The 13,509-nt window shown below is 41.3% G+C and overlaps 2 protein-coding genes across 2 annotated transcripts in view; both read right to left on the bottom strand.

Annotated features, from left to right (window-relative positions):
• The window catches only part of LOC306859737 (uncharacterized protein), a 708,874-nt gene that overhangs the window by 243,937 nt on the left and 451,428 nt on the right, over positions 1-13,509 (bottom strand). The window lies entirely within an intron of this gene.
• LOC306859431 (potassium voltage-gated channel subfamily A member 3-like) lies at positions 1,041-3,103 on the bottom strand (the record flags this gene model as incomplete). The annotated part of the gene is made up of 1 exon (XM_079400449.1): positions 1,041-3,103. The coding sequence occupies one exon, from the start codon at positions 3,101-3,103 to the stop codon at positions 1,565-1,567; it is 1,539 nt and encodes a 512-aa protein (XP_079256575.1). The 3' UTR covers positions 1,041-1,564.

The raw sequence follows: 13,509 nt of genomic DNA, 5'->3' as shown, positions 1-13,509 counted from the left end.
GAGTGCATTTGAATAGCATAGCTATTAACTTGTCATTGATGAAAATTTGACTTTGTGGCAAGCCGTTTTAACATTTTCCCATGAACTAGGCTATTTGTTTATTTAGAGTAAAGGCCATTGCACACTGAGTCCGATTTTTTTTTTTTTTTTTTTTTTTTTGACAGAAGGAAGCAATGTGCAAACATGACGTGAAGTCGTATTTATTTTTTAATGTGCGAAAATTTCGGACTCAGGGTGCAATAACCTCAAGTCATTCAGTAGTGACTGGTGTCTTTTCAATTTCACTTGTAAACTATTAATTGGATACTAGTACTTACTTTCGCTACCTGTCACCATTCCAGAAGTTACAAGTAACTTGACTGTTTCTGAAAGATATTTTTGTCATTGAATTTTACTTGGATTTGTGATACCAATATTAAATGTTCACTTCCAAGGATATATTTCTAATTGTAGCTGGTATTTATTCTAGTTCAGTACATCTTTGTTAGATACTAGTACTTATTTATGAGGCACAAATATATATTCCAACAGTAGGCCTGTGTAATATTTCTTACAGTACATCATTAGATATTTTCGATCATTAGATGTAAAGACTCAGAATGGTTACTGTATAGATAAAGTACAATAAATACAAAATGTTTGTAGTCGGAAGTGAATAATGGATATATTAACCCAATAGAATTCAATGACAAAAGATTTTCAGTAACAACGAAATAATCACTATTGCTCTGTGGGAAAAAATTAAAATACAGCACTTACTTTTTGGGAGGATGAGTTTTTAAGAAAATACTATTTCAGTCTTTCTTCTTGAAAATATCATGTTTAATTAAGTGTTTCTTTTAATTATGCCTATTTGTGAAAATTACTAGCAATTTTTGAATGAAAATTGTTTCAAAGTAAATCCTATACACCAACTGTAAAAATAGGGCATGATGTGTTGTTTAATATATATATATATATATATATATATATATATATATATATATATATATATATATATATATATATATATTTTTTTTTTTTTTTTTTTTTTTACAGGTGTTTTACCTGTAGTTTGAATTTTGCACGTCATTTCACTGTGTTTTAGGATTAAAGGAAATGGATTAAAGGAAAAATAATAATATCCTGGCAAAATAAATACCAGTATTTTTTAATTTTTTTAATTATTTTAAATATCTTAAAATAGTTACAATAGCAATTGAAAACCGTGCTGTATTACTTCATTGTAATCTTACTTAATTGCAAAATTACTAGTAAAATAATTACAGGTGCTAGTTAAGTTTTAAGGAATGGATGTTAAAGCGGCTTGCCACACGGATGTCACATATTGCCTATATATGAATGAACGTACCCTAAAGACAGCAAACGGACTGAAAGCCGATAGCGGCTTCGTCCTCACAGTAAAATGGTTCAATCAAACAGGTGATAAACACTGCATGGGACTGGCGCGTTAAACATGTAACCATTTCCTCTGTCGTGGAAATGGAGGGCGACTCACTCAGCAGCACTTGACTGTCATGACGCGAACCTACAGCGTTGCCATCATCAGGCAGACTAGAAGAGCCTACACGTCTGTGAACATCTTTTTAATGTTCACGCAGTTCTGGTTGTTCTGGGCCGGAAAGTTTGGCTGCTTGAAGGCGCCCTCCTCAATGACCATGTACTCCGACTTGCTGAGCGACGACGTGCTCCGCGTCTTCTTCAGCTCCTCGGAGGAGGACAGAGGCTGGCAGCTGCCGATGTGGAGGTACTGCGCCTGCTCCTCTCCCTCAGTCTCTCGGTGGTAAAAGTAATTGAAGTTGGACACGATGACTGGTACCGGCAAAGCGATAGTTAACACGCCCGCGATCGCACACAGAGAGCCGACGATTTTGCCCCCTATGGTGACTGGATGCATGTCGCCGTATCCCACGGTCGTCATGGTAACCACCGCCCACCAAAACGCATCAGGGATGCTGTTGAAGCCCGAGTCTGGATCGTCAGCCTCGGCGAAGTAGACTGCGCTCGAGAATAAGATGACCCCGATGAAGAGAAAGAAGATCAGCAAGCCCAGCTCTCGCATGCTGGCTTTGAGCGTTTGCCCCAGAATCTGGAGCCCTTTGGAGTGCCGCGAGAGTTTGAAAATCCGAAACACGCGCACCAGTCTGATGACCCTAAGAATGGCCAAGGACATAGCCTGCTGGCCGTTGCCTTGTCTTTCTGCGAGCTCGGTCCCCAAAGTGATGAAATAGGGTATGATGGCCACAATGTCAATAATGTTCATGATGTTTTTGGAGAACGTGGCTTTGCTGGGGCACGCGAAGAAACGCACGAGCAGCTCAAAGGAGAACCAGATGATGCACAGAGTCTCCACGATGAAGAACGGGTCAGAGAAGGGACTGGAGAAGAACGGGAGAGTTGCGTTCGCCAGCGGCGAGACCGTCGTCGGGTCTCTGTCGTCCCTGAACTCGGGTAACGTTTCCAGACAAAAGATGACAATGGATATCAAAATGACCAGCACCGAGACGATCGCGATGCCCCTGGCCGGTCCCGAGCTCTCTGGGTACTCAAACAGCAGCCACACCTGTCGCTGAAACTCATTATCGGGCAAAGGACGCACCTCATCCTTTATAAAGCCCTCGTCCTCTCGAAATTTCTCCATGGCCTCCTCCCCGAGCTCGTAGAAGCGTATCTCCTCGGAGAAAATGTCTATGGGAACGTTAACGGGTCTCCGTATGCGCCCCCCGGATTGGTAATAATACAAGATGGCATCGAAGCTCGGCCGATTCCTGTCAAAGAAATACTCGTTTCTGAGGGGGTCAAAGTAGCGCATTCTCTTCTTGGGGTCGCCAAGTAAAGTCTCAGGGAACTGGGACAGGGTTTTGAGCTGCGTCTCGAAGCGCAAGCCTGAGATATTGATGACAACTCTCTCGCAGCACTCGTGGTCTGGCTCGTAGCGCTCCAGAGAGTGGTGCCCAGGCAGCGCTGCCGACTCCTCCAGCATGTTGTCGCATGCAACAATTGTCATAATGTCTTCGGTGTAGCCGTGGTTCACGAGGTTGTTGCCCCTGTGCTTGCTCGAGGAAGGCGGAGGCGAGTGGAGGAGGCTGAGGTGGTCGTCCATACAGCTGCTTCGGCAGAGGGGCAGTGGAAGCCGCGCCTCCTCCACAAGCTCCGCGCCACGCGTCCTCTCGCTCTCGATCCGGTCCTCCCGCCCACGGCAAGCGTACTGTGGTTTATAAACATGACTGTTCCCGCCCACGGCGCGCGGATGCTCACCACACTTCCACACGGCGCCCAATCGGAAACCTGACAGACATAAACATGAACCCCAGACGCGCGTCACCGATGCCCACCGATTAGGGGAGGGCTGTGGGATAACGCGCATCGGCGGCAAGTGCAACCTAAAATGAAAACCCTCACTGACATTTGTTGCATTCGTTTCATTACTCGCCTGAGTGAGCATATGAATTAATAGGTTATCACGGAGAGGTTAATGTCTGAGAAATAGGCTAAACCATGCAACCTGTAGGTTACGCGGAATCCGAATTAGCTAATGACTTTCAACGAGGTATTAAGCTTTTTAAAGCAGTTGAAAGCAGAAGTTCATCTTGCGCAACAGTTGTCTTTTGGCGCCCTCTTACAATTTTAAAAGAAACAAACAAGTTTTTTTTTTTTTTATTCATAATTTTGTATCTAAATCTATAATAAAGTGACTGATCAGCCAGTGGTTCGTGTTTATTGCCCTACCGAAGCAACCCCGTTAAAACGATTATATCCCCCAGTGGTTTGTTTTGACCTCCTTAGGTGTGTTAAAGCTTGTAGCTGAGTTAGGTCGCCCCCCATAATTCGCACCCTGACCATACGCAAATGTTGTTGAAATGTTATCAATAAATGGCTGTATGTGCTGCGTTGGTTGTCTCTGACAGTGCTTGGAATGCACATGTATGTATGGCAAAGGCGCGGACTTCCATTCAGAATGTCAATGAGAGCGCGAGCCCCCACCTTCATAAAGATGAAAGGACACGCACCAACGTCACTCTGATTGACATTTGGAGCGCAGCAGGGACCTCATCTTTATGCGAACCCTCTCGATGTTGCACACCCGCAATGTTGCATTAGTTAATTTAGGGAATGGTGGAGTTTGGATGTTAATTGCGGTCTTGTTTTTTTTTTTTTTTTTTCAGAGGTGAGACGGGCGTTAGCAACAGATTTTTGAAATCTGTTATATTTGTTTTGTTTGTCCACGCTTTATACCGTGTAATGTTATCGATTTTGACGCTACAAGGCAAGAGATTGTGATGCTCCTTGTTTTTTTCCCTTCCAAAACGTGTTGGTAACATGCGCATGACCTGAGACAAAAAGACATGAAAATATATCGGCGCTGTCCCTAGTTCTGAGACTAGGAGAATCATCCTAAAATCGTTTTTTATCTAACCTCAGTATATCACGTCTAGCTCAGAGACCCCCTAAGGTTATCAACACATTTAACACTGCATGCTGTTAAAAAAAGAAAAAGAAAAGAAAAGATTCAGCAAAACATGTTTTTAAACATGTGTTTATGGGTCAATTGTGTGATGCTCATATTTCGTCCAGATCTATCAGGTTATCCAAAAGTACATTAAAATGCTTTTTAAAAAGCCATTGATTGGAATAAAGAAAATTCCAATGATTTGAATGAGTATTATGACCTATTTAAATAAAAAATGCAAACTTAATTTAGGTAGTCAAATTAAATATCTTAAAACTCAAAGACGACTCAAAAGTCATAATATTTCAAATGTAACATAAAAATATATAAAATAAAATAAATATTTATATGTTTGAGAGCTTTTCTGAAATCATGATTCATAATTCAGATATTCATATTGTTTTCAAGCAATTTTGAAAAATGTTTTTAACATGTTTTGATGTAATGACTCTAAAAATGTCAAGTGCTAACATCGTGGATATACTTGAGGCTACACAGCTCAAAGGGATACTCCACCCAAATAATAACAATTTAAAAAAAAAAAAACTCTGTCATCATTAACTCATCCTCATGTTGTTCCAAAATCTGCATACATTTATTTCTTGCACAGAACACAAAAGACAATCATACAACGTTTGTTCCACGACTGAAATAAAATATAGTCTGTCTGTCTGTCTGTCTATCCATCCATCCATCCATCCATCCATCCATCCATCAGTTGTAGGTGAGCCTCCCACGGGTCCAAATGTGTCAATATGAGGGAGGCAGAAAGAGTCATGGTTTGTTTGATTCTGTGTCTTTCTCTCGCTCACTGGACTGCTTCCCAGAATCCGCACACTTCTCTGAGCTCTCAGGGATTGTTCCTTTTAACACACAAAATGATTCAACAGTAGAACACATTACCCTGGACATTTAGAAGAAAAGCAGCTCTTCTTCCTCCTGCTCTCTGTAGTCTGGCTGTTTGGCTGGAGTTTTGTTTTCTCCAACATAACCATATTGATATTTACATTTAAAGTTCAAAGACATCAAAACCTTTACAGGCACATCTTAAATAGTTTCTCTACTGTTTTCATAAAAGTATCAAGTATTGAAAAGTGTGATATTGATGTGAATCTGCAGTGTTTTGAAGGCCCAGCTCAGCCAAGAGCTTTTTATAATAGATTGTGTATTTATGTAAAATATTTGAGCCCTTTAATTCATTTAGCGCTCGTGTAAAACTGAAAGAACAGGAACTTAAAATGTTCTCATGTCAAAATGTCAGTCATGTGTGCTTACATTGGCTTCAATGCTTGGCTTACAGTATATCAGCTCTTAATTGTAAGCCTTAAATATTTGCTCCAATATTTGCTGTTTAACTTTATTGTTTGACTCATTCTCATTATTGTGATGTTTATCATAACTGACAAGATCATAATCTAAAGCAACCTGTTCTCACACACCCATCTGCATTTTGCCATCCACCCTTGTTTGAGGTGAGAGGGTGGAGTTGTTGTCCATGTCTAGTGAGTAGCTGCAGATCTGAGGAGACTTCATTAGTGCTCTTGTAATGGTTAGGTAATTGAATTCTTCTTCAAACCGTTCTCCATTTACACTGCTCTGTCCCCCTACTCCTTCAGAGAGTCTTTTGTGTACGCACAGTTTGTCCTTGGGCTTATTTTCAAACTCTGCGTTCACACTTCATTCTTGACGCATTTGCCAGGCAGATGTGACCTGTGCTCGTGGATGCTCTTACATACTGTACTTAAAACACAAGCACATGCATAGCTTTATGGTTGCTAAGGTGTTCTAAGAAGTCACATTAGCAACATTTCAGTGAAATTTGGTGAAAAACTAATATGAACATGGGATAGGGATTCTTTCATTTGTTTGATTGTGAAATTATGCCGAACAGCAGCAAGTGTGACCGCACAAGTCAAAAGAGCTCAGCCTCATTTCTCTGATATGTCGATGTGGTTCGGCTCCTTCCATCAATGTAAGTCTAATGTATTGTTTTTTTGTTGTTTTTTTTGTCCTGATGACTTAGAAAATTATTATCACACATTTCCTCAATATGTCACACAATTTAAAGGAGTATTTCAGGTTTAGTAAATTAAGCTCAATAGTTATCGTGTCGATTGTAGCATTAACAAAAAATAAAATAAAAAATGAAGTCAGAAAATTGAGGTTATGGTCAGATACTTAAAAGTAAATTGAGCCAATTCTGGTGGATTTAAATTAGAAATTTGAAGCTTATAATTTTATAAAAGCATTTGTGACCCTGGACCACAAAACCAGTCTTAAGTGTCAATTATTAAAAATTGAGATTTATACAACATCTGAAAGCTGAATAAATAAGCTTTCCATTGATGTATAGTTTGTTAGGATAGGACAATATTTGGCTGAGATACAACTATTTGAAAATCTGGAATCTGAGGGTGCAACAAAATCAAAATATTGCGAAAATCACCTTTAAAGTTGTCCAAATGAAGTTCTTAGGCATGCATATTAATAATACAAAATTAAGTTTTGATATTTATTTACGGTAAGAAATTTACATAATATCTTCATGGGACATGATCTTTATTTAAAATCCTAATGATTTTTGGCATAAAAGAAAAATCTATCATTTTGACCCATACAATGTTTTGTTTGGCTATTGCTACAAATATACCCCAGCGACTATTTCTTTCTTTCTTTTTGAAGGACAAAAAAGTTCATGCACGTGGTTTCACTTAGCAATTGATTGAGCACACCTGCACGTCATCTGTTCACTCATCAACACAGCTACAAATGCACACACCTGCACAACACTCCAGTGTCCGGTCTGCTTACAACCTACTACGTGAATCGTTCCTACGAAGAGGACTACTATACCAATCATATCTCTATGCTTGATACTTACCATCTTGTCTACTTACAAGAGACTTCTAGTAATCATCGCTCACCTGTCTCATTCCATATCCTCAAGTCTGTCAATAAAAACCTGTTCACATCACGTCACGATGTCTGTGTCCCTATTCTGTAACCGTGATCAGTGTTGGGAAGGTTACTTTGGAAATGTAATAAGTTACAGATTTCAAATTACTCTATTTAAAATGCAATAAGTAATGTATCTATATCAATTACTTTATGAAAGTAATGCAACTGATTGCATTTGATTACTTTTATTATTATTTTTTTTTTATGCAAGTAAAGAATGTGATAATGTTTACATGTACCAAATACAGAACCCCATAAATCAAACATATAAGAGAAGAAAAAAACAAAGCACTAACTAAAGAAGGTGACAATATTTACATGTGTTTTGATTACTTTTCTAAATTTCTAACAAATGTTTTGGACAATTAATCAGTTAAGTAACTACTTAATTATATATATTTTTTCTCAGTAACTGAAACTGATTAGTTACATTTATTTTGTAATTAAATTACGTTACACCCTTACATGCAACTAGTTAATCCCCAACACTGATTGTCACAAATTCTGTCAACTGCAACTTAACCCAGAATATTCTTTGAAAGTTTTCATTCATGTCAACAGCACAAGCTGCACAGGCCAGGCTACACTGTATAAGATTGTTACATTTAGGGATAGGGCTTTTGATAAGCAATAAGCCTGTGTAATAATAATAGTGATGACGTTCGTGCATGTATGCATGCACACAACCAGCAGGCTGTGTTTGAATGTGGAAAACTCTCTAATGAAGAAATAAAACACCAGCACATAACCCCAGGTCAGCTTAGGGATGCTTAATTGTGCAGGAAGGACTTTGATGCTGTTTACATGCAGCTGTTTCCTTATTGATTTGATTTGCATGATTGAAGACCGTGTTATCCATTGCGCCTGCACACTTTATTTAAGCGGATGGAGAGATCCAGTGTAATAACACTGATAAAGGACATTATTAACACTCTTTAAGTTATGTGAAGCAAAAAAAAACTCACACACAAACCATGTATAGTTGCATTTGTTGGCAACAAAACACAAGCATGTGCAGAACATGCAACATCCAAGCAATGCTGCGGTCTTCATTTTCTAAATTCATCTCGTTATTCAGGCCATGGTGCTATAAAAAAATGCCAATCGCGTTGTGCTGAGAGAGGAGCGATGGGACAGCCACAGGGGTTTTTAGCATGGTTTCCACTGGCTCAACTAAATATAGACAAATCCGAGATCTTATTAACCTGCTAAATGAAGCTACCTCTTGGTGCAAGCTTTGTGTGGATAAAAATGCTTTCGTTTCAAAAGCTTGAGAAGGTTGGCCAAATTATTTAAATAATTGCATACACATTAAATAGCTATCCATAAGATTCATGTGGAAGCACATTTAAATTTAACGGTCACAAAATATGCATACAACAAACCTCATTGTTAAAGCGATGAAGGTTTTGTATGAGCATTTGGTGAGATGAAATAAGCATGTGTTTTGCCTAAGGCCTATTATCTGTAGTGCTTTTGAATTATCTGAGTTAACCATTAATGCAACCCATAAAAATGCAGCCAAACTGCATTGGTGATTTTACGTGTTCATACTTTTTTTTTTTTTTTTTTAATGCTGCTCTCTTTTTAAATCATATGAAATGTTCCCTTGTTAAATCATATGAAAACTGACCCAGATATGTTTTAAGTGACATATTATATTCAATAGAAAAGAATTCTGGATATGCTCAGGAAAATAGATGAAGTTGGTTGAGGTTTTTCTTTTACTTGTCTTGTTCTGTCTGATGCATTTTGCACAGATTTGGGTCACTGAAAACCAGCATTGCTGAGGCCTGTTTACTGAAGCCAGGAATATTTGAACTATCCCTCTTTGTGTTTTGGGAAATACAGTGCCCTCCATAAGTATTGGAACAGTAAAGACAAAATTGCTCTGTTGGTTGTGGAGTCAAGACATTTGCAAATATAATTAAAAGATGAATATGAGACAAAACTACAGAATGCCACATTTTATTATTAGCCGTTTCAACACATACATGTTTTACCAAATAAAAAGAACAGCACTTTTAGAGTTCATCCCTCTCATTGATGTGAGCATAAGTATCGGGACAGTTGAACATCCCTTGCACACAATCACAGCAGTGAGTCTGTGACCCATAGACATCACCAGACTCTTGGTCTCATCCTTTGAAATGCTTTTCCCAGTCTTTAATGCAGCCAATTCCAATTGTTGTTTGTTTTGGGGAGTTTCTGCCTTTACTCTCCTCTTCAGCTGGTGAAATTCATGTTCAATCAGATTTAAATCTGGAGATTGACTTGGGCAATCTAAGACTTTCCATTTCTTTGCCCTTATAAAGTCCTTGACTGAACGGGCAGGGTGTTTTGGGTCATTGTCCTGATGCAATATGAAGCACTTCCCAATGAATCTGGTAGCATTTTCTTGAATATTGGTAGGCAAGATGGTTTTGTACCCTTCCAAATTCATTCTGCTAGTGTCATCATAGATTAAGTCATCAGTAAAGTTGAGGGGGCCTGTTCCAGAGACAGCCATGCATGCCCATGCCATGACACCACCTCCACCATGCTTTACAGATGAGGCTGTATGCTTGGGATCATTTGCAGTTCCCTTTTTTTTCTCCACATTTTTACATCCCATCACTTAGATAAAGGTTCATCTTTGTCTCATCGGTCCATAAACACAGGTCCAAAACTCTTCTGGCTCACCTTTGTGCTTTTTTGCAAACTCTAATCTTGCCTTTCTATTTTTGGTGCTGGTCAGAGGTTTGCATCTTGCTGTAGCATCTGTAATTCTGTGTCAAAATCTCCTGAGGACAGTAGATTGTCAGAGCATCACCCCAGCTTTCTGGAAGTTGTTGGTGATTTTACAGACACGTCTTTTAGTTTTCATTTTCACAGCTTTTATGATTTGTCTGTCATCAACTACTGTTGTTTTCTCAGGCGATCAGATAGTTGTTGGTTGCTGGTGTCGCTGGTGGTTTCCATACTCTTGATTTCTCCATGCTCTTTGTTTTTCCTATAGCTCTAATTGACTTCCTCTTTTCTTTTAGCATCCAAATTGCTTGCTTTTCTCTCAAAGTCAGCTCCCTCATCTTTATCCTGGTTTGTGTGTGTCATCATCGAATGCAAGATTCAGAATATAGAAGTAATGGATTTAACTGATACAACACATTCCCTGCTTTTAATATCTGAACAATTAATGCAACAGGACACAGCCGATCACTTAGAAAGACGTGTGAGGCAACTGTTCCAATACTGGGGGAAAGTACACGTCCTTCAGGTCTATCGCTGCAAACCAATCTCGGGGACGGATGTACCCGAAGATGCGTTTCTGCGTGAGCATCTTGAATGGAGGCTTGTTTGAAAGGCTTGGTTCAAGATGTGCAGATCCAAGATTGATCGTAACCCACTGCTTTTCTTGGGCACAATGAAGTAAGGGTTGTAAACCCTATCTTCATATCGGCTGGAGGGACCGGCTCCATCGCGTCCTTCGCCAGTAGGACAGCGATCTCTCCCCACGAGACATGAGCATCAGCTGCCTTCACTGCTGTGAGGTGGATGCCCCTGAACTTGGGAGGGTACTGAACCACATAGCAGAGTCAGATGGTCCACCGGAGCCAGCAAGATCGGCTGAGTAGCGCTACCAGGGACCTAGACACCGTACAAGCGGACCACAGAGACTGCACAATGACCTTCGTCGCTCGTAGTGCAAGGTCAGAAGTGGTACAAAGCTCCCAGCTCTTCAGTGCTTTTATCCTGAAGAACCTGCAGTAACGCCGTAGCGTAAGGCGGAGGCAGCTTCTCCACAGGCCACATAAGCATCGCCGGACAGACCAGACGAGTACCTACAGGCCCGGAAGAGGAGGCACGGTTTGCCCTGCCGGGTGGAGACGGAACACAACTGCATCGCAACCGACCGCTCCACCGGGGGGACCCCCGTATACCCCCTAGCTGCACCACCATTGAGGGTGGTGAGGGGGGAGGAGCTAGCAGGGCAGTTTCTGGCAGTAAAAGGTGCCGTCCACGACCTAGTAAGCTCCCCATGCACCTCCGGGAAGAGAGGCAGTGGAGCAGGGCGCTGAGAACCAGCGCAAGCCACCCCGAGAAATCAGTCGTCCAACCTCGAGGGCTCGGGACACGGTGGAGATCTCCACTCGAGCCCTACCCTCTCAGTGGCCCGGGAAAGCATAGCCGTGATTTCTGGATCGGATTCAGGCATTGCTACTGCCGGAGCAGCAGCACAACCAAATCTTCTTCCCCAGAAAGCTCCGGCTCACCCTCCGATGCAGCGATCGACATCCAGTCGTCAGGAGGAGCGCCAAGGAAACTGCTGGTGCGCCCCTTGTAGAGGGCCCAGCACGTTCCACTGGCAGCTCAACTGGTTTCGGAGCGCAAGAGGAGCGATGGTCCCTCGAGGGTTGGTTCCCTGGAGGGTTTGCCACCACTATAATCCTCCGACCACCCATACCACCACCTAAAGTAGTCCTTGTCTGTCTGTTTTAGCCAGAACGAGAACCAGATTGAGGCAGAGGCAACAGGGCTCCGCCCCTTTGTCAAGGTAACGGCGCCTGGCCCGCAACTCCAAGATGATCATCTTCCCGCCATGAGAAGATGCCTCATCCACGAACGCCACCTCAGCATGCTTACTGCCCAGGAACGTGAGGCAGCGATCGTGTCTTTAAAAAGACACACACATGAATGCTCTTTTAGGGAAAAAGCTCTTTTTTTGCGTACTGAAGTGCACAGGAGAGATGGTCGCCTGCAACACAAACAGGGGGTAGTGCAACCTGATGTGTGCAATCCACTCGACACAGGAAGAACCACTGCTGCTGAAGTGCCGTACCGCCAGCACGAGAGTCTTCCGAAAAGCGTGCTCAACTCATTGAATTCACTCGTCAGCAGAAGTCAGGAGCAGAACGATGTAACCGTTCAGCCCCCGAAGCGAAAAGCTGAATATGCGCTGCACCTGCTGCCTATTATACTCACGCTGTGATCAGCGGCAGCTGGATGCAATAATCGCATGCCAATGTGCATTGGCTTATTTAGTTACACTCGAAGTGGCTTGGTCTCTCTAAGCGAGATTCCAATTCATCGGTCACCGACGTGACTCGGAGTGACCGACTGATAGGGAACTGATTTCGGACAGGCTTTTGAGGCAGCGTAACGGTTTAATGATCTACAACAAAATAGAACGAGTTTTGTTGATAACTAAACAAATATTTAATTACTATAATACTAATTTCTTGCTAGAAATAAGATAAAAAGTGCAAAAAGTTAATCAGAAATATTTAGACACAAACTAACCACCAAACGCAACTTTCAGACGCCATCTTTATTTTTTAGATCAACCATCACGGAATGGAACGCAAAGGATTGTGGGATACCAAAGGCAGCGAAGGATACATCTATGCTGCCTTCAAAAATCGATCAGATGAAGGTATCTCATGAGACAGGAAGTGAAGCTAACTTTGGATTCGGACTTGCCTTGATGCCTTCCTACCTTGGGATGCTGCCTCCGAAGGCAGCATTTTTCAGTTTTCAGATGCAGCTTCAGTGTTGCCAATTTAGCAATTTTGTAGCTAGATTTTGCGACTTCCCCACCCCTTTTGAGACTTTTTTCAAAAGTTTAGGGACAACGTCTTGGACAAACCTTATCTAAGTTCTCATATATATTCATCTTTATATAGATCAGTGAATTTGCCAAAATGATGTCATCTAGTGACATTTAGCTACCAGTTTTAGCTACTTTCAATTGAAAGCAGTTGGCTACACTGCATTCATTGCTTAGTCTTGTAAATATCACAGTGTTTTTCTTAGCGCTCCTTTTCTGGTTTCTCTGTCATGGTTTTGATCCTTGCCTTGTTTCCTGTTATCTGGTTTTGGCTAACAGCTTTGGATTACCCGAATAAAACTGCATTTGGATCCTCAATTTTCATGTCTCTGTGCAGAGCGTGACATAATTGACCTATCGGTAAGCACCGCCCATTGAAGTGAAGTGAAGTGAAGTGAAGTGACATACGGCCAAGTATGGTGACCCATACTCGGAATTCGTGCTCTGCATTTAACCTATCCAACGTGCACACACACAGCAGTGAACACACACACACCGTGAACACACACCCGGA

This window comes from Barbus barbus, assembly GCF_936440315.1.
Source record: "Barbus barbus genome assembly, chromosome: 40".
Taxonomy (NCBI): domain Eukaryota; kingdom Metazoa; phylum Chordata; class Actinopteri; order Cypriniformes; family Cyprinidae; genus Barbus; species Barbus barbus.
This window is presented reverse-complemented; position numbering and strand designations above follow the sequence as displayed.